We start from the raw sequence: 22,840 nt of genomic DNA on the forward strand, positions 1-22,840 counted from the left end.
CACAGGGAACAAGAATGTTTTAACAGTCCATTTAAAACAAAACAAAGATGTGGACACGCTAGTCTAGCTAAAGAGTGAGCTCCACAATTGGAATAATAGATAACACCAATAACACAAGCAGAAACACAAAAGAATTCTCCTCATGCTTGAGTTACAGAAAGTTCAATTCAGTTCATCTTTATTACAGTCATAGACCATCACAAAGTTACAACAATATTTTGGGTGTAAATTTACAGTGCTATATAAATAATAATAATAATAATAATAATAATAATAATAATTTACTGGTCTGACATCCATGCCAATGCAATAGGCAAATATAGTACTCCACTATATGTGTGTGTGTGTGTGTTTACCTGCTTATTTGAGCTTGTATGCAAAACCTGTTTCCCAGCTTTGTCCCTTAAATGGCCTTTACAGCTATCATTATACTAATACTTAAAACACACCAACATGCTTTGTATTTCCATTACTTTTCACATTCCTCTGCCCCATTTGTATAACTGTCTGACCATAGAGTTTTCACTCCATGCATCTGGTGAAATGGATTGTGTTCATAAAAGCTTATAGTAGAAAACCTCTTCCTTGTTAAGTGCTCTTGGATTCCTCTATGGGCTCTTTCACATAGAAGAGGAAAGCATCATTAAATCGTGATTAAATCATGCTGTCACACCCCCGTGCACTTCTCCCGTTCATGTCCCATGCATAAACAGTAATGGACAAATCATTGCATAACAATGGGAGTTTCTGTGATGGTAATGCCCCCTCCCCCCCGATCGCATTATTAGCATGATTTAATCACAATTTAATGACACTTGCCTCCCGTGTGAAAAAGTCCTATGTCTTTACAAGCAGAAGAGAATAGGTTCTTTCTCCCAGGAATTTATGATCTAAATTTTAAAAGTGGGAGACATTAAGGCTAGGAAAGGAAGAAAATAACAGGTAAAAACAGGGATGAGGAGCTGAATTACACAAGGGGATGGAGTAAACTCACTCATGCATAGTTAGGCCTTATTTCAGACTATGGCGGGTTACAGACCGCCATAAGGGACGTCCTCAGGACATCCTAGGTTTAAAAAGGGGTGTCACTTCTTGACGCCCCCAAGCCTAATACGTCCTGAGGACGTACAAGATGGCGGCGCCCCATCTACACGGGGGCCGCCATGATGGCGTCATGAACGCGCTGCCTCCAAACGAGGCGGCGCAGACATGACGCCATCGTGCCGCACGAAGGCGCTTAGCGCGCCCTTTCATCGGCGCAGGAAGGAGCTCCGAAACGGAGCTCCTTCCTGGTCTTGCATCGCTGGCGCAGCCTTTAGATGGCTGCGCCCAGCGACGCAGAGGAGAAAGGGGCCAAGTGGCCCCTTTCTCCTCCTCCCCACTGCTGCAGGGTGTCCTTGGGGCTTGAAGCCCCAAGGACACCCCTTTCCAGGCCTTGGGGAAGTGGCCTTTTGCCGCTTCCCTGCGGCCTGGAAAGCGGTGGATCGGGGCCTCAGCGGCTGCCGCTCTAGCTGCTGAGGCCCCGATCCGGCAGGGAAAGGGGCGGGTGCAGGCCGCCACTTTTCGGCGGTCTATAACGCGCCTCAGTTCTCATTTATTTGGCAAACTTATTTCTTGCTTGTATTCGGACAAGGAACTTCTGTGACTGAATGCTCCACATAAAGATAGCCTTCCTGAGTTTCCTAAACACAGAACACTGGCATGCAGGAGAAATGATCTAGAATTGCCTTCTCCCTCATCTCCTACTCCCTCTGGCTACATCCCTCATGGGATAAGAAGTTCCAGTGTAAAAGCAAAGCTATCCTGTATGATAAAAAAGCCTCTTTAAAAAAAACAAAACACAAGCGTCCATTCCTGGTTTTCCAGTTCAATTAATCTAATATCTACCATTCTACCTCTTGGTACATTTTCATGGCAAAGACCAGTATCTGATTTATTACTGCCTAGTAAACATTTCTTGTTGTTATGTGCTTTCAAATAATTTCAGACTTATGGCAACCCTATGATGAACAAGGTCACCCAGAGGGTTTTCATGGCTAAGAGGGGAATCAAATTCTGAACTCTAGAGTCACAGTCCAACACTCAAACCACTACATCACACTGGCTTTTTGTATATAAAAAGTTACACTGGGAAAGTGGGGTCCATTGGGAGAAATTAAGCACTACTGTCCCAGCCCAAATTATGAGTTCTCTCTTTAGTTGCCCTGCACCCTTCTCTTTTGGTTTAATTTGATTTTGAACTATTACCAAGCCAGTTTCCTTCATCTCTAAAAGTGCCGGACATGAATAACAAATACAGTGCAAATATGAAATCAATCAGTCCATGAAGGTCTATCATCCAATACTGTCAGGTTGCCCTACTGGGCCCTAACCAAACTTTAAAACTGGCTGCTATTGCTTTTACAACAAGCAGGGGTAAACCAAGAGGAACGTACAGATTAAAAATAACTCCTGAAGTTATTTTTCCCTTTCAAAACTCGTCTAATTAAAACACAACATGTAGTAATGGTACTGTAATGGTACTCATGATCCTAACACTGAAGTTTACTAAAAAGCATTAGCAATAATGCAATAATTATGTTAGCAACCACTTCTATAATTTCCATTTATGAGTGCATAATTATTATACTATTATGTGTTCTTGAACTCAGTATGTAGCTCAATGGAGAAAGAAGGCTGACATCAGAAGAACCTACTACAATGGACTCTCCACATTCACAGGTGTTAGGAGTGGAGGAGCCCCAGGAAGCTGGAACCCCCCCCCCCCACACACACACACACACTTTTTAAACCTGAGAGAACACCTCTCAGGAATCTCTTGGTCCTCCAGTGTAACTCTATGGTCAACATCTGCCCGAAGTTGACCATAGAACTGCATTAGAGAACCTACAAATGCCTAGAGACTTCTGAAAGATATCAACCACAGAGTTATGTTGGAGGAACTAGAGATTCTTAGAGAGAGCATATGAATCAAATCTGTGAATAATCAAAGTGCATGTGAAATCTGATGGAAGATATTACTGAGGCTTCTGAACAGATTTGCTTTTTGTACCATATCTTCATAATTTCAAAATATTGGCTGAATCTGGAACCAAATTAAACATTATTTAAAGTGGGGTTAGACTCATACCAGAGATTCCCTTGCCCCTCCAGCAACTTGAAAACTACAGAGGCCCTACTGGGCGTTATCAGTCATATCAAAATTATGGAGGCTATCCACCAATGGCACTATCTTTTTGCAGAAGTAGGACTGTGTGTTCCTAAGAGGCTATGCTGATGGCAGCAGTGCCAGTAGTAGGGTCCCCCGTGTCAGACAGTTTGCTGAAGAGCCAGACTAAAGATGACAAACAGCTGTTGGGCAGGAGTGTAGTAGGGGGTAACATTGGCAGAGAATCTCTCAGAGACAACAGTAGTAGCATCACAGCTAACATTTGTTAGTACAGTGTGTTCTTCTTATCCATGGTGTTGCCATCCGCATATTTGAGCTTCTGCAGACGCCTCCCCCCTCACTGTTTGTAATAGAGATGTGTGCATGTAGCCGCGCTAGCTGCCATAGAAAACAATGGGACTTAAGATCCCATGTTTTTTTCTTATCCACGTGTGTGTGTGTGTGTGTGTGTGTGTGTGTGTAACAGATCCCTCACAGATATTAAGGGATGACTGTACTGTGCAGAAGGAGGCATGGTAAACCTTTTAAAAATATCTTTTACCATGAAAACCCTATGATGACACAATCCAAAATGAAACAGGATACAATGCAAAAAGATTAATCTCCCAGGTTGGATGGCACTCAATGAGCTACTGTAGAAGAGCAAAGGACAATTATAAGTAGTGCTGTGGCTAATAACACAACTGGACTCAATCTAAAAGCATGTTCAACTGCTCATGTACTCAGAAGTCCAAAGAAACTCTGTAGTTGCACAACAAAGTTATGATTTATGTGAAAAGCATAAACCAGGGGAAGCTAGACTTAGCAATACTTGGGATGAATGAGCTGAAGTAGCCAGGAAGGGACATTTTGAGTCAGATAATTATACAGTGTTTTACTCAGTAAATGAAAATCTAAAAAATGGGGTGGCATTAATAATGATGAGAAGAGATGCAGCAAAAGCAGTCAAAAGACGTAATACAAAGTCTGACTGAATCATATTAAAAAGACTTCAGAGAAAACCCATCAATATAATCATAATCTAAATTTATGGTCCAGCTACAGAGGTAGAAGAAGAAGAAATTGAAAGATTATATATGCTGGAGTCCAGGAGGAAATACAATATTCATTCTTAATAAGATTGGAGAAATCAAAGGAAAATTTAAACCAAGAGTGGGGATCCTAGCCAACCAGCAGGGGAACACATTGCATGATCATGTGCAAATAAAAAGCCAATGGAAACAATACAGTGAAGAATTATATAAAAGAGATGAAGGGATTACAGATTCACTCAAGGAAGAACCATTTGAAGAGGAACCTACAATTTTAGAAAGTAAAGTGGAAATTGCACTCAGAGCACTTGGGATAAATAAATCACCAGAATAGATGGCATACCAACAGAGATGCTTCAAGCTACAAAGACAGTTCAGTTCACTTAAATTCAAGTTTTACTTGCTTATAACCATAGGTCATCACAATGTAAAAACAAAGAGATTATATAAATATCAAATAATCAAATTAAAATATAAAATATAATATAGAATTTCCAATACTGTGTCTAATACTACTAAGCTACAGAGACATGCTCTACTCTAGTTCTAACAAAAATATGTCAACAAATATGGAAAACAAAACAATGGTGCACAGAATGGAAACACTCAATCCCCAAGGAGGCGACACCAAGGATTGCCATAACCACAGGACCACTGCACTAATCTTCCATGCAAGCATAGTGATGCTCAGAATTCTATAATAAAACCTTATATTGTCAAAGAAATGACAAATGTCCCAGCTGGGTTCAGGAAAGAAGATGATTTGGGATCATATTGCAAACTATGTTGGCTAATGAATGAATGAATTTATTATGGCACTTGGCTAGCAAAAAAAAGATAAAACAATGGCACGATTCACAGGGCGTCAGATATACAGCATAGAGATAGATGCTAATGGCTAATGGAGCACATCAAATACATTCAAAAGAAAATCAGCCTGTGCTTTATAGACTATAGGAAAGCCTTTGGTTGTGTAGATCATGAAAAACTATGAATCACTTATTGTCAAAGGAGTCAAGCAAGGCTGCATTTTATCACCCTATCTGTTTAACTTGTATAATGAACATATCAAACGTAAACCAGGGTTAAACTCAGAGACAGGAGGTATTAAAACTGGAAGAAGGAACATCAATGATTTAACATATGCAAATGACACCATACGACCAGCAGAAAATAGCAAAGACTTGGAATAGTTACTGGAAAAATGTCAAGGCAGAAAGTACAAAGGCAAGTTTATAGTTGAACATAAGAAAACAAAAAGAATTACCACAATTTAAAAAAATTACTACAACTTTCACTGTCTCATTCTATTTATAATGATGACTCTATTGGCAAAGGATCAAGAATTCTAGAAATGTAACATTGCTTCCAGAATGATAATGATTGCTCCCTCTGTTCTCTTTCCACCAGCAGGTTAAGACTTTTTTAATTCAACAGGCCTTTGATTTTTAATTAAATAGCAGAACACATTTGGAACTAATGTGTTGTTTTTATCTTGTATCTTTTAAAAATGTTTTAAACTGTGTTTAACTAGGTGCTTTTAATAGAACTATTTCTTTAAAAAAACTTTAGTATTATGACATGTTTAGCTAAATCTTTATTTTAATCTTTGTAAGCCACCTTTTGGCCCATGACAGGAGAAAATTGGGACATAAACTGAGAAGAGCAAGGATAAATGAGAGGTAAAATCACCTCTCCAAAGAATGGACATCTTCTGACTTTAGTTTTTTGTGGGTTTTTCGGGCTATGTGGCCATGTTCTAGAAGATTTTCTTCCTGACATTTCGCCAGCATCTGTGGCTGGCATCGTCAGAGAATGCTTGCCTGGGAAAAAGTGGGTATATATATACTGTGTGAGCCTGGGAATCTTCTAGAAAATCTTCTAGAACATGGCAACACAGCCCAAAAAATCCACAAAAAACTATGGATGCTGGCCATGAAAGCCTTCTGTCTTTCTTTGCAGCCACCCTGACCACAGTTCCTTCAATCAAGCAGCTTATTCTATATTGGTCATAACACATACCTGCTAATACTCCAGCGATGTAGACAAATCCAATTCTTGCAGCACCATGTACCATTTCAAGGGGAACTCCAACTAGCAGTTGAAGAACTACATTGAGTCCAAGGTGCTCTATCCTGGGGCAAACGGAAACAGCACACATTAGTTAGTTCAACTTCCCTTTGTGGCTAACAGACAAATTTGTATGGGGAGTCCCAACTCACTATCAGGTTTCTCTTAGCCCTAGAATTTCTTAAGTTTAATTCCATGTAACACTGAAACATCTGAAAAGGGGAGGGGGAAGGGAATGTAATGATTTAGGTTTAAGAACCTATCTTTTTAACAATATTGATGGACAAAGCATGATCATAAGTATAATAATTAAGAATATGAGATGATTGGCAGGAATGCCAGAACTATTTTTAAGGTGGGTTTTTTTTTTTTTTTTTTGCCAGAATATGTTCAGAGCAGGTTTGCCCCTGCCCTCCTCTGAGATTAAGAGAGTGTGACCTGCCCAAAGTCACCCATTGGGTTTCCGTGACCAAGTGGGAATCTGAATCTTGGTTTCTCAGAGTCCCAGGGCTCCTCTACACCAGCCTCTACACTCTGGGCTGCTCTCAGAATATTCTGGTCCTGGGGCTGCCCTGGACTCTTTCCATTACCAATCAATTTCACAGTGATGCCAGACAGCTGTCTAAACATGCATCCCGCTATGGTGCCTGGCACTACCACCATTGCTGCAAGTGGCTCCCTCTGAGGCCAGTGTCAATCACATACCTGGACACTTCATTGTGATCTCAGAGGGAGCAACTAGCACCCGTGGCTGAGTCGCCACCGCATAGCACAGTGGGATATGTGTGACAACAGTTGCCTGGTGTTGCCATGGAATGTTCTGGGGCCATGTGTGTTTGTTGATGTGTGGAAAGACTTCTGAAGAAAGCCTGACTGAGCTATGAATTAGCAAATGATGAAAGGTCCAAAGTACAGCCGGCCCTTCATATCCACAGATTTTCTACCCACGGATTCAACTATCCATGGCTTGAAAATATTCCACGCCTATATACATTCTAAATAGCATTTTACTATTTCATATAAGGGACACCATTTTACTATGCCACTGTATTTAATGGCACTTAAGCATCCATGGATTTTGGTAGCCATGGTGTGTGTGTCCTGGAATCAAACCCCAGCAGATACCAAGGGCTACTATACTATTGACATGATGTCTGATGCATCATACAGCAAAGACAGAATGATCAGTACCCTAAAGTTAAGAATAATGTTCTCTCATTCTAGTTGTAATAGAAGGGCACTGTCAACTTTTGTTATGGATGCACTTGCATTTTTGCACGTTTTTGTTATGTCCACAGAGTATACTTAACTTGACTATAGTTATTTGCCTTGAATGCCACATTTTGGCATAAAAGTAAGATATAAGCTTAATACATAAAGTAAGAGAGCCTGCATAGTGTAGTGGTTTGAGGATTGGATTAAGACTTTGGAGACCAGGTTTTGAATCCTGACTCGGCCATGGAAACTCACTGGGTGACTTCAGGCAAGTTACACTTTCATAGCTTCAGAGTATGGCAATGGCAACCCCCCTTTGAAGAAACTTGCCAAAATAAACTTCTAATAATAATGAACTGACAAAGGATATAATTGACAAAGGATTGTTACACAGTTCACAAACTAGGACATTAAGACAACAAATTCATTGTCTAAAAAGTGCACCACAGAAATAGCATGATGTGTCTGAATTGATTCTTTTGCATTCAGTCTTCACCACAGAAGATGCTGGAGAGATCATGAATCATTTTGTTTGAGAAGTGTACTTAAGAAGATTTATCAAAAAGAGGTTGCAAAGACTGAAGTCTTAGAGATAATTAGCAAATTACAAACCACCAGAGCCAGATGCCATTTACCAAAGAGTTCTTAAAGACCTCACCTGGGGAAGTGCTGATCTTTTAACAGAAATAGATAAACATCATTAAGATCAAACACTGGAAGGCAGCCAACATATCACCAGTGCTTGGTTTATTTTAAAGGGGATTCTGGAAATTATAGACCTTTTAACTTATGTCTCTATTAAAAAAAACAAAAAACGGTAGGCAGCATTATTACAGTTGGAATTACAGGGAAGGTAATAGGCTCACAATCTTTGGATATTTTAGATTAGATGTGCACTCTAAGCACTGTGAGCTAAATATAAATATTTGCAAACCAAAACCTCTTTATAATTGTGGATTAGAACAAGTAGGTTTTATGTATTGCCACTGAATCAAGATACAGAGCACTTTTATGAAGGGGGGGAGATGAGCTTTTAACTGTACTATATCAAGCAAGGAACTGGTTTGGATTAGTGCCAGTGTTCCAAGAAGACAAATTTCTGCAGACTAAAGCTGAAATCTTGTACTCATCTGCCTACTCAAAGCAAGAGGATTTATTTTTCAGTAGACATATCTAGGATTGTGTGGTTTTGCATTAAAACTATTATCCAAATACTATCTCATTGAATTTTTCATAATTTTTGAGAACTGTAAAGGGACCTTGTTAAACTGGATCAAATTGGAAAGAAAACAACAAATGGAAAAATGTAAAGGGATGTACATTAAGGCAAAAAAGTGTAACTTCATATATTCTGTTGTTTACTGCCTTTGAGCTGACCCCGGCTCTTCACAGCCCTATGGATGAGACATCTCCATGACCCCTTATCTTCCACTGCTCTGCTTAGATCCAACAGATTCAGACCCATGACCTTCTTGATAGTCTAGCCATCTGGCACGCGGTCTTTTGCTTTTTCTGCTACCTCCCATCTTCTCTAGCTTTATTGTCTTTTCTAATGAATCGTGCCTTTTCATAATGTGCCCAAAATATGACAGTCTCCGTTTCATCATCTTGGTTTCCACGGAGAGTCCAGGCTTGATGTGTTCTAGGATCCATTTATTTGTCTTTTTGGCTGTCTATAGTATCCTCAGCACTCTTCTCCAACACCACATTTCAAATGAATAGATTTTCTTTCTGCCAGCTTTCTTCATTGTCCAGTTCTTACACTGTACATGGTGGTGGAGAATATAATGGCTTCTGTAACTCTAACTGTATCCTCAGTTGTATATACGGTATTTACACTTTAGGATCTTGTCTAGTTCTTTCATGGCTGCCCTTCCTAGTCCTAGTTTTCCTCTTATTTCCCTATCAGCCATCTCCTTTCTGATCAATGTTTGATCCAAGGTAAGGAAAATCTTTTAACTATTTTGATTTCCTCATTATCTAGGTTGAATTTATGTAGATCCTCCATAGTCATTATTTTTGTGGTTTTTTATGTTCAGCTGTAAGCCTGCCTTTGCAATTTTTTCACTGATTTCTTTGGTAATTGTTCCAAGTTTTGATGTTTTCCACTAGTAGTATGGTGTCATCCACATATCGTAGATTGGTGATGTTCCTTCCTCCTATCACCACTCTTCCTTCTTTTGAGTCTAAACCTGATCTTTGTATGATATTTTTGCATACAACTTGAACAAGTAGGGTGATAGCATGCAGACTTGCTTGACCCCTTTGCCAATAGGGAACCATTCTGTTTCTCCATATTCTGTTGTCTTACATACAGATTTCTCATCAGGACTATCAAATGTAGTGCACTTCCATACCTTTAAGAGTATTATATAGATTTTAATGAACTATGCAGTCAAAGGCTTTGCTATAGTCTATAAAGCACATGCTGGTTTTCTTCTTGGGAAATATAAATAAAATTTGTTGTTGTTGTTAAGGATTCACTATTAAATTCTAGGGGTAAATCCTCTCTTACAGATAAAGAAATCCTGCTTGTTATTGCTATCAATTAAACTGCTTCAACCTCAGCAGTGTGCATTATTTCCCTATGATTGCCTATTTTGCCTCTATGACAGCCAGAGTAAAAGATTTACATTAGCAAAAATATTTGGAAATCTGTTTAGAACTGTAGTAAAAAGTAGTTTGGGAAAGATAGTAACCTACCTTTTGTTATATAGAAGAAACAGCTGCATAAATGGTAAAACACAACAACAGTAATGGAAAGTTGCCCAATTTTTTCTAACAAAAAGTTTAACTCTCTTGAAATAATGACTTTTGTGGAACAATGATTTATTTCAGATGAGAGAGCCTCAGAGGTTTTAATCCTAAGTGTGTCTGATGGATGTCTGTTCTTTAAAAATGTCTCAAGAATCTTTCTATTCAAACTTCTACCAAAACCAAAAGCATCAGAGTCGCACCCATAAAACATAATTAGCTTTCTCATGCTCCAAGTGTGTCATTCTTTAGAAGACAATATAATTGATTTATCAAGGCTTCATCTTCTCTACAACCAAACAAATGGGGACCTTAGAATCAAAGCGAGTCATTAGTTATGGCAGCAATACAAAGGGTGGGCTCGACAGATAATGAATGTCCACTTGGCTTTTAAAATTAAAAAGAACAAAATTTATAGCTCTGCCTTCTTGTACAGATTTTCTCCATCAGGACTGAGGCACAAACAGCACACATTTTTGGAAGTTGTCAAGTAGTCCAGCTGGCCACCCTTAACAACTACCTTCTCCTCCAAAACCTTCTGGCTGACACACATTCTCCCATTAAAAAAGAAGAAGAAGAAGAAGACAGTAAATTAAGAGCTTCAAATTAACATATTAAAGACACAGCAGGAACTATGCAACAATAGGCCCACCTTTATATTAGTTCGGCCTTTGGTAGAGAAAAGTGAAAGAGAAGGGAATAATGGTACTATCATTTTTTAAAAAAGATTATTACTTTTCCTAAGATTAATTTGATTCTCCTGATGTGAAAAAATAATCTAATGTAGTGAAGCTGGCTATAAATGATTGTTTAGTTACTGTGGTAAATATTTCATCATATTAGAGGGAGAAATCAGCAAAAACTGCTTCTCAAAATGTGGTATAGCTTTGATGGTTTGCATGTCCAAAAGATTTAGAATCTACTGCAAAAAGTAGTAAGCTTATGCTAGCAAAGTCTCTTAATATTTACAGATGTGAAGCACAGGATATAGTATCTTCCCCAGAGTTTCCCTTGGAAATCAGCCAAGAGTGTGAAAGAAATGTGATAATTAAAAGGTTCAGCACATTTTTCAAGCAACACAACAGAATAATGGCAACAGGATACCTGTTAAGGCAAAGGTTAGTGTTTTGTGGCTAAAGAAAGCAGACTACAACATAGTTTAAGCACTTACTGTCTTCTGAGGTTGCAAGATGCTTTACAGTCCACATGGACCAAGCCAACCCTTTTAATCCAAATAGATTACACAGTGTTTAGGGCCCAAGCAGATGTGATGTCAAATTAATTGCACGGAAGTGATGGATGTCCACAGGTTATTTTAAAAAATAAATAGCTGATGTTTGGAGGAAGCTGAAGGAAGATTATGCTGTTAAAGGGAAAGTTCAATCTTCCCTGCTCTGTTCTAATAAAGATCCCCCCTCCACAGCTTCAATTTGCACAGAGACAGACTTCCATTAAAAAGCAACTTAAAGCTGTAAGATTGCTACAGATCAATAAGGATAGGTTAGTCATCACCATCAAGTCAAGAACTAAAACCTGTTTTTCAATACAGGACAGATTTGTCACCTCAACTTGTGTCCTAGATGTCTTACACTGTAATATAAATTAGCTCATACAGAGCTTTATTTTATCTGTAGATTTAAAGTCATTTTAAAAATGGACCGAGTAGCAATACCCTTGTTTTATGGATAGATCTGGAAAGGAAGGACTGCCCTAGCGATTATGTGGTATTGCAGAAACCCAAGCCAACACTAAGCTTGTAGTAAGACTGGGTGTCCACTAAAATTAAGTTTGGGTAAGCATTTTATCAGTATATGGAAAAGTTACTTTGTTGGACTACAATTTCCAGTATCATTCAACCAGCATCACTTGTTTTAAAACATTTTTTCATTTTCTTTCATGTTGTCTTATGAACCAAAATTTGCCTTAGAAAATTGAAATGGTATATTACAAATGTGACAAATCTTTATTCAGTAAAAGATAATAAATGGACAAAAGATAACTACTGCATGGTCCAGGTAACATTCAATAGGAATTTTTTTTCTTGAAAGAATCCTATCCAAAATAATTAGTCTATACAAAAGCACCCCATTTCATTAAAGGTGCATACTCATAAATGGAAGAAGGAAAGAATTAAAATATAGCACTTAGGGTTTTTTAGAATTGGCTTCTCTGCAATAATCGTTGGCCCTGCCCCCAGGGACAGCTACAGTTTCAAGGCAAACTTGGGCAAACACAGCTCTGGTGGGCTCCCTCCTCTACTGGTAGGCCATAGTGTATTTTCTTGCAGCAGTGGCAGGCAGTGGCATCTCTGGTGTGTGTGTGGACAGCACCATGTGACACCCCAGATGAGGGGTGACACCCAGTTGGGCCCTTCTCCCTCTTCGAAAGGGTGATGTGTGCCCTTCCCGGCTGCTGGGTCACAGGGCTTAGTGCAAGGGAAGGAAGCCTGATGATGGAGGAAAAGGAGAAGCAATGCACGACCCTTCTGTCCCCTCCTTCTGTCTCACTTGCCCAGCTGCCCTGGGCAGCCTGCTGGATGATGGGGCCATAGAGCACCTGGGGATGGAGGCAAGGCAAGGGACAGGCAACTGGTGGGGAGAGGGGCAGACAGCTGGGGAGGGGGGTTTAGGTAAGCAAGTTAGGGGGAGGGAGCAGGATAGCCCCCCCCACCTCCAAACTGGATGACACCATAGGTAGTGATGCCACTGGTGACAGGCGTGCTGGGTGACTCCAGCATATCTTTTTAATCCATCACATTCCAGAACTAATGCTGCCCATTGTTTCTCAAGATTCCTGGGCTCTTTTTTCTCTCCAAAAGAGGCTTAGGCTAGGTGTCAGCAGTGTATCTGCCAACTGCTTGAGCCTTGAAAGCAGCCTAAAGATATCAAATGTAGGCACCAGCGTTATATTCACCCCTGTCCTCCCCCACCCAGCTTTAATAATACACACAAACCTATGCCAAAATGGAGGAATTCAGTATTTTCTTCAGCACTCACCCTGCATGCATGAATATGTATGTGAGGTACCTCCAGGCCTGAGCACGGAGCTGAGGATGATATAACAATGAGTTCTTCAGATATAAGGGGTGGGTGACTTGCAACACAAACCTATCCAATACCACTCCATTGTAAATAAAGAAGGCAACCTAGGAAAGAAGGGAGATGTAACAGTTAACCATAATCCATTCAATTAGGGGCATCAGAACCTGCATTTAAGGAAACATACAAGAACATTGCAGAAGCATATGTAACTAAAGGCCTGGTCAGATCTACACTTTCAAAAGTCCACTGTACAAGTAGAAAAAGGAGTAGTCACTATATTGTTGCCTGACCTTTGATTATGACCCCCTGCAAGCCATGAACCTGCAACCATGCTTAGTGTCAATGTGAAAGGAAGGCATGTGGTCAAAGATCCTACTGCAAAAGCATGACCCCACATCAGCCATGGCTTCCAATCCTGCAGAGGAAGAACCTGTCACATATGCACATGTACAGAAGTACAGTCAGCCCCCCCACATCCACGAATTCTTTATCCATGGATTCAAATCATGCATGTCTTGAAAATATTCCAAAAATATATAAATTCCAAAAAGCAAAACTTGATTTTCCTGTTTTATATAAGGGGCGTCATTTTACTGTGCTATCATATGTAATGGGACGTGAGCATCCATGGTTTTGGTATCCATGAGAGATCCTGGAACCAAACCACAGCAGATACCAAGGGCCCACTGTAATCCTCTTCCTACATTCACACAGTTCATACTGACATCAAATCCAAGCAAGTACATACAAATCAATGTAACTTGTCAGATTCAACTAAATGCCACTGTATTGCTTTCAATGCAATTTAGTTGCAATCAACATCTGCTGGATATGTGTAATATCTGTTTCCACATATGAGGTCTGGTAGTTGTTTAAATCGGTTTGTAATGCAAAATGCAGTTTTGGGATAAAACAAGGATGTTTTGGGGGCTGCCACTCCCATTATACCTCACTAGTGAGTATGTTGACTAGGGTTGCAGTCCTGTAAAACCTGGAGGGCCATATGCTCCTGAACTAAATGGTACAGATACACACTGTTTAACTCTCTTTCTCTCTTCCAGGTGTTCTAACCTGTCAGCAGAATTCTACAGAAGCTGAAGCTTCCAAATCCTCTTCAGGAGATGAACTCTGATCTGTGAGATTATCAAGGCATGAATTACACAGGGCTGTATAATCAAGGAAAGAGTGCATGAAAGCTGTATGATGTGGCCATGGTCGTACATGCCTTGGTTACTTCCCATTTGGATTACTGTAATGCACTCTAAATGGAGCTGCCTTTGAAAAGTGCTCAGAAACATCAGTTCACCCAAAGAGCTGCAGCATACATACTGTACCCTTGTTGTAACAGCTCAATTGACTGTTTGTCCATTTCTGGGCACAATTCAAAGTGCTGGTTTTGACCAATAAATCCCTAAACAGTTTAGCTCTAGGTTATTTGAAGTACTGTATCTCCCTTTATAAGCCCATTAGAGTGCTAAGACCATTTAGAGGCCCTTCTCTCTGTCCCACCACCCTCTCAGCCTTGTTTGGTGGGAACAAGGAAGAGGGCCTTCTTGATGTCTGCTCCCAGACTTTGGAACTCACTCCCTAGAGAGCAAGGATGGCCCCGTCCCTGCTGTCCTTTCATCAGGAGACCAAAACATCTTTGTGTCATCAGGCCTTTTCAAACTGATGAGGGTAGGGCTTTTAAACATGGTGCAATTCAAATGTCAAAGTTTGTACATATTTTAATACATTTTACTATTTTAAATAACTGCCTTGAGTTTCTATATAGGGAGAATGGAAGGATATAAAGTAAACAAACAAACAAACAAACAAACAAAGTTGTATGCTCCCCTTAACATAGTTGCAACCTGATCATCCAGAAACACCCCATGCCAGACTGTACATCTTCCTTCTTTGTGTCTCTCAAGAAGATAAAATGTGACTCCAGGTAAACAGGCCAACATAACTCCCCTGAATTTTGGCTTGCCTAAAGATACTTGCCTCTACAATGGTAATGGCAATCATGAACCAAGGTGGAGGGCAGCAGGTGTAGCTGTCATAATACCACTTCCGATCTATCTCGCGTGGCAAAGTCTCATATGCTACATGTCGAATGAGCCGCTGTGAAAGGCTAAGTCCCGTCTCCTCTAACAGTGCCTTGCTGCACAACCTCCTGTTCCCTTGCAAAATGGCTTGGCGAAAGCTGTTGGACCTTTTGTTACTCATCTGAGGAAAAAACAAGGAAAGGAAAGGAAAAATTAAAATGAAGAAAGTAAGCAATCTCAGCTTGCTGGGAGTTTGACTGTGTTCTCAGAAAATGCCATAAAAAGATGTCCAGAATTGAGAGATGTAAATAAATAGGGGCAACAAGAATCCAGACCAGGTTACCTTATAGCCCTTTCTACTTCCTGTATCATGGCATATCCAACCAAATCAACATAACTTTATCGCATTCCACAAAACACTGTTGGTTCATACAAATGAAATATAACAAACTCAGTAACAAAGGTTTAAAACACACTGCAGAAATAATCCAGTTTAAGACGGCTTTAACTGCCCTGGCTCAATGCTAGGGCATTCTGGAAACTGTAGTTTTGTGGGACATTTAACCTTCTCTGTCAGTGAACTCTCGTGCCACAATAAGCTACAATTCCTCAGATCCTCTAGCACTAAGCCAGGGCAGTTAAAGCAGTCTCAAACTGGATTATTTCTGCAGTTTGTTTTGGACCAAAGTTTCTGTTTGCCCAAACAATTATGGAGAATGTTTTTTATAAAAATTAGTAAGTGGTTAAAACAGGTTGTGTAGGATTACCCTTTCACAGATACAAAACATGTCATTTGCTTATTCAAAAATATAATTCTATAAAATAACATAATTTGATGTCTTAATCTGAATCAAAAAAGATAAAAGGATGATTTGTCATGCTTTATTCTGAAATGCAGACAATTTAGCAATTTATTTTGTGGAAAAAAATGTGATATTGGTGAGAAAATTGTGATTACCATGTCAGATAAAGCCAGGAATTGAATCTAGTCTCATATTCAGTCTTCTTAATCAGTATCTGGAAATCTGAAGGAAAGCTTTCTTACAGTGACAGTTCTAACACCATAACATACATTATGATTAAGTGCAAGATGACTATTAAAAATGTCAGGTTGGCTATACTGAGTTTTATTTTTAAAAATGGAAATGTTCCCTTATAAAGAATGATTGAAAATAAATTCTTAATTTAACCATAGAAGTATTTTGAATATATTTAAATGTTTGCATATAAATTCACACACATTGTCAAGAGGACATAAAGGTGACCCCTACACTGTCCAAAAGTTGCCCACCATCATTTCACGTAAATCTATAGTATTACATAAATTAGCAATGGTTTTCAATATGGCTACAGCATACTTAATTTTGTTGTTAACTGCCATCAGTCTACTTTGATATATGGGGACCCCGTGAATGAGACGCCGCCAAGTCAACCTGACATCAACAGCCCTGCCCAGGTCTTGCAGACTCTTCCTTGGTTGAGTCTGTGGTTGAGAATGTGGTCCTTTCTTTTCCTACACTCTTCTACCTTACCAAGCATTACTGTCTTGTCTAGCGAGTCGTGTCTTCTCATGATATGGTCAAACTATGACAGTTTCAGTTTAGTCAGTTTGACTTCTAGAGAGAGTTCAGGCTTGATTTGCTCTTGTTGTTGTTAACCACCCTTGAGTTGATCTGGACTCATGGCTACCCTGTGGATGAGACACTTCCAAGACTCCCTATCCTCCATTGCTCTTCTTACTTCCTGAAAATTCATACCCATGGCCTCCTTAATGGAATCCACCCATCAAGCATGTGGCCTTCCTCTCTTTCTACTTCCTTCTACTTTACCTAGCATTATTGTTTTTTTTTTCCAATCAGTCATGCCTTCTCATGATATGGCCAAAGTATGACAGCCTCAGCTTAATCATCTTGGCTTCCAGGGAGATTTCCAGCTTGATCTGTTCTAGGACCCATTTGTTTATCTTTTTGGTTTGTTATTTTTGGTTTGATTAAGGACACATTTATTTTTCTTTTTAGCAGTCCATGGTATCTGTAGAACTCTCCTCCAGCATTACATTTCAGATGAGTTTATTCTCTTCATATCAGCTTTCTTCACAATCCAGCTTTCACATACTTACACAAAAATTGGAAATACAATGGCATGGACAATCCTAACGTTAGGATTCCATGATATAATTTTATACTTCAGAATCTTCTCTAGTTTCTTCATACGTACCCTTTAAAGTCCTGGTCTTCTGATTTCTTGGCTGCAGTCTCTATTGTGACTAATGTATGGGCCAAGATATGGAAAATCTTGAACTATTCCAATGTCTTCATCGTCTGTTTTAAAGTTACATAAATCATACGTGGATATTAATACATGGCTTTCATCATACGCTGAAAGCCACGAGGGAGCACGCGGGGTGCAAGGGGAGGCACATTCCATTAAGGCTAATGGGGCACGGCCCATGGTGCATGTGCGCCACCACACCACTGTGCCATGCACAAGCCCCATTATTTTCATTGGGGCTTGAGCATACACTTTTTTTACGCAGGTGTGTGTGTGTGTGTGTGTGTCCATGTCCAGAATGGATCCCCCACAGATATGAAGATCTGACCATATAAAGCACTGGCTGAATTTCTTCTAATATTTTTTGGTGTACTCTATTATCCAATGTATTTTTGGGTGTATTCTATTATCCAATGTATGTTTGCAATATGATTCCTAGTGCCTTTTTCTTTCCTTAACTTAGCTTGGACATCTGGACATTCTCACTCCATATATGGTAGAAGTCTTTGTTGTAGAATTTTGGGAATCACTTTGCTCGCATGTGAGATTAGTGCAATGACCCTGTGGTTATAGCTATAACTGATGTTCCCTTTCTGGGGCATTAGAATGTATATTGAACTTTTCCAATTTGTGTTGCCCATATTTGTTGACAGACCTTAACTAGAATTTGAATGGATTCTGACTCTGTTGCTTAGAAAAGCCCTATTGGTATGCCATCTGTTCCTGGCATTCTATTTCTCCCAAGTGCTTTGAATGCAGCTTCCACTTCACTCTCTGAAATAGTGGGTTTGTCTTCAAATGGTTCTTCCTTGAATGAATCTGTTATCCTTTTGTCTCTTTTATATAGTTCTTTATGCTATTATTTCTTTACGCTTTTTATTTTTACTTGCTCATGTAATGCATTTTCCTGCTTGTTGTATATCATCTCAACACTCTTGATTTAAACTTATCTTTGATTTCTCTGATATTGTGGTAGAGGTCTCTTGTTCTTTGGGTGTTTTGTTGTTGTTGTTCTTGTCACCATCTTCTTTTCTATCTATAGCAGTTCTCTTTGTCCCTATGCACAAGTCACTGTACAGTTGTATCCAGGGTTCTGACCTTATTGCTCTCCCCTTTTACTTTTGCTTCTTGTCTGTTCTTAACTGCTTGAAGAGTTTCCCTGTCATCCATTGAGGCTTCTGTTTCTTTTTGGTTACAGATACTGTCTTTTTGCATTCCTCCCTGACAATGTCCCTGGCTTCAGTCCAGAGTTGTTTTGGCTCTGGGTCAATTAGGCTTAAAAGTGCAAATCTTTTTTTCACATTATCTTTAAATTCTATGGGGATGTTCTTAAGCCTGTATTTTGGCGCAATACTTCATTCAGTGTTCTTTAGCTTTGTTCTAAGTACTGAAACCTACAGTCCATGGTCTTTGCCACAATCTGCTCCTGGTCTTATTTTTGCAAAAAGAATGGAGATTCTCCATTTTCTACTTCCAGTTAGGCAGACTATTTGATTTCTACTTTAGCCACCAGGTGATGTCCATGTATACAGTCACCCCTTTTTATTTGGTTGAAAGCGTTTGCAGTGAACAAACTGCTGGTCTCACAAAATTCAGTCAGTTGGTCACTTCCTTCTTGATCCTAGGCCAAATTTTCTTCGAGTCTTTGATTCTGATCTGTTTCCTACTTTTGCATTCCAATCACCTACAATTATCAAGAAATCCTGTTTTGATTTTTGGACAATTTCTTTCTGGACTTCAATGTCAAATCTTTCAATTTCTTTTTCTTCTGCCTCTTTAGTTGGAACATAAACCTGAATTATGGTTATATTGATAGGTTTCCCTTGAAGTCTTGATAAAACTGGTTAAAACTTGCATTATATCCCTTGACTGCTTTTGGTACATCTCTTTGCACTATTTTTGCCAACCCATTTCTTTGGTTTTCATTTCCTGAGTAAAACACTGTATCTGACTCAAAATGTCTAATACCTCTTCACTTTAGCTCACTCACCCCAAGTATTGTAACATTTATACATTCTGTTTCTTGTTTTAATATGTTTAGCTTTCCCTGATTCATGTGTATCACATTCTATTTTCCTATAACATTTGTTGTACAGCTTTGGACTTTCCTTTTATTTCGGAATATGTCTGCAGTTCTTTTGGCTTGAGTACAGTTGTATCACTAGTCACAGTGATAACTATCCTCTGCTCTATCCCAATACCTCATTGAACTCCTTCCAACCCAGGAGCTGTCATATTCTGACACTATCTATTATATTTTGGATTATCTCATTATAGGATTTCCATGGCAAACAACATTAAAAAGGGGTTTACCATGCCACCTTTTGTGCAACACTAACAAGTATTAGCTATGGTGTCATTGTTTCTGAGAGATCATCCTTCAGTGCTGGTGCCCTGTAGCTGTTCCACATATTTAGTCTGGTTCCTCAGCAAAAGCCTGTTTGACATGGGAGACCTTACTAGCAGCACTGCTGCTATCAACATAGCCTCGGCAGAATACACAATCTCACCACCATGGAAAGGTTGTGCCATGGATTAATTATTAAAAGAATTAATCCTGATGCATGCTTAATGCTTAATTCTATTCTCTATACCACTTGTTAGAGGCAGAGAAATACCTCTTTTCTCCCAGTATTAGAAATGCCTCAAGTAACTGCTATTGAGCCTTGTAAAGAAATGGATTTTCCAAGAGTAAGCTGTTGACAACAAGCTGGACACAGGCACTGAGTCCATTGTAAATCACAGCTACCTTTTGTTTTGGCATGTGCTGTTCTTATTCATACATTCCTGCATAGGAAAGTACAGCAAATATATATGATGCTCCGAGTACAAGCACACTATAAAAATTCTTGGGCAATTTCCAAAACTCTTTCTAAGAGCCCTTTGCTCTGAATACACTACAACTTTCAGTTGGCATCTGCTCATAGAAGGCTGCCAGGGCCTTTCTCAGCATGAAGGATAAAGCATGACAGCATTAGCATCCCAGGGTTGTTTGTTGTTATTGTTTTTGGACCACTTTCTTTTTGGCGCACAGCCTCAGGAGTTCAAAGTCTGAACCTTCTGTTTTCAGACATACAGTGCATATCGGGTAACTGCTGCAAGCAGAGCCAAGCTGCTTAAAACATACTAATCATTACTGTGAGCTACTCGGACGCAATCACAGTTGTGAATGAGAATTGGTGAGCTGCAACCTCCAGGAAGCAGCTATTATGTGGCCTTATAGGATATATTTGTATTTATTAAAATATTTTAAAACTCCAACTAGTGTGATTCTGGCTTTCACTTTATCATTTCTCTCACCCTTGTTTATGAAGGCTGCATCTGCATTATAGAAATAATCCAGTTTGACACCTCTTTAACTGCCATGGCTCTATGCTGTGTAAAAAATTATAGGAACTGTAGTTTGTTGTACTACCAGAGCTCTCCAACAGAGAAGGCTAAATGACTGACAAAACTACAGTTCCTAAAACCCCATAGCACTGAACTGTGACAGTTAAAGTGATGTCAAATTGGGTTATTTCTGCAGTGTGTTATGTAGCCTTAATCATGTTGGGCAGGTAGAGATATTCACTTTCTTTTTCCTTTTCTTTTTCTTATTGGATTTTATGTGATAAGGAAAGGCAAGGAGCAAAGGGGTGACATGAGTGGGTTAGAAGTGGGAAGTGATAACATCTGGACCCCTGTAAAATTACATGATGAGACAATTGCACAATAAAAGCCTCTTCTGGAAGCACCCCAAATAAACATAAACCAAAAAATGTATTCATTTTTTCCTTAGGTATGCTAAGGAGAGCCTTATTTAGTTCAAAAACCTGGGGGGCAAACTCTTGGTGGGATTTGATGAGATAACACAGCAATTAACTTTCAAGTCTGATGTCTTTAAAGCCCAGGATGGGTTGTGATCATTCAAAATGCATGGAGCAGAAAACTTAACATATTCCTTGACATTTATAAAAGAAAGTTACAAGCTTAATGTTCTCCTTATAACAGTCATCAAGGCTCCTGAGTGCAAGAGAGGAATCTAGGCTGATGTACCTTGCATGCGTAGATTAATTGTCCTTGGATTTTCTATATCCTGGCTCAGACTTACTTCAAATTGTATATCATAGTCAAGATAACAGAAGACTAGGGCCGCATCTACACTGCAAAAACAATCAAGTCAGTTTGACATCACTTTAAGTACATGTGTAACAGGCTCAATGCTATGGAATTCTGGGAATTGTAGTTTTGTGTGGCATTTCGCTTTCTGTCAGAGTGCTCTGTTGCCACATTACAGTTCCCAGAATTCCATAGCATTGAGCCATGACAGTTAAAAGTAATGCCAACCTAGATTATTTTTGTAGTGTGGATGCAGGATAGGACTTGGAAGGGCTTTGAAGGCACTCAAGTATGTAGATATATTGTTGCATATCAAAGTCAGAATCATCCTTGCCATAGTATTTCCCATTTCTATGTTTGGATTTCATGACTCATTGGAAAGTCTTGGCAAAGTAGAAGGCAGTAAGAGAAGAGTGAGACTGCATTACAAGTGGGAAGATTTAATCCAGAAAGCCACAGCCCTTAGTATGCAAGACCTGCCGTTCATAACAGGGTTTCTTGGAATTCTTATTTATAAGGATACCACGTGAGGAAGGCAACTTGAGGCCAACTAACAACAACAACAACAACAACTGCTGAAAAACAAAGGCAGACTGAAATATTTTGCAGCTGAAAAGGAAAACCCAAAAGGCAACACTTGCCACTCCAACACATAAATATTTGTTTTAAGATTGTGTCATGGAAGGAATGAATGATAAATAACACAGGTTCAACAAAACTACATTTCAGAGTTACTTGTTGGTTCGTTGATTCGGTTTGCAGATGACTAGGACATCCAAGAATGGAAGTGTTCCTTCCTTTACTTTTTCCATTGTGAATTGGATGTTAGGGTGGCTGTTGTTCAGGTGGTTCAGAAACACAGCCAGATCTTCTTCTCCATTTGGAGCCATGGAGAAGAAGATCTGGCTGTGTTTCTGAACCATCTGAACAACATTTGGGCCACATAGTGTACAGAAAATCTACACACACAGACAGATTCCTACACAGCAATTCCAACCATCATCCAGGACAAAAAAGAAGCACAATAAAAACACCGGTAAACCGGGAAAAACGGATCTGTGAACCCCACTTCCTGGAAGATGAATTCAAGCACCTGGACCAGGTTGCTTGAATTCTACAGGCTAATGGTTATTCCAGCTCAGATATCAGAAGGGCTGCCAA

General features: G+C 39.4%; 1 protein-coding gene across 6 annotated transcripts in view; it reads right to left on the minus strand.

The window, feature by feature from the left end:
* The window catches only part of RHBDL3 (rhomboid like 3), a 204,575-nt gene that overhangs the window by 37,113 nt on the left and 144,622 nt on the right, over window positions 1-22,840 (minus strand). For all 6 annotated transcript variants that reach the window (XM_089477979.1, XM_089477969.1, XM_089477960.1 and 3 more), the window contains 3 exons: window positions 15,267-15,491; window positions 13,236-13,384; window positions 6,223-6,335 (listed from right to left, as the gene is read on the minus strand). In XM_089477979.1, coding sequence (XP_089334105.1) covers window positions 6,223-6,335; window positions 13,236-13,384; window positions 15,267-15,491 — 487 coding nt within the window. The remainder of the gene's footprint in view (window positions 1-6,222; window positions 6,336-13,235; window positions 13,385-15,266; window positions 15,492-22,840) is intronic.

Source organism: Sceloporus occidentalis, unplaced genomic scaffold (genome assembly GCF_023333645.1).
Source record: "Sceloporus occidentalis isolate IW3139 unplaced genomic scaffold, rSceOcc1.0.p SCAF_1, whole genome shotgun sequence".
Lineage (NCBI taxonomy): Eukaryota > Metazoa > Chordata > Lepidosauria > Squamata > Phrynosomatidae > Sceloporus > Sceloporus occidentalis.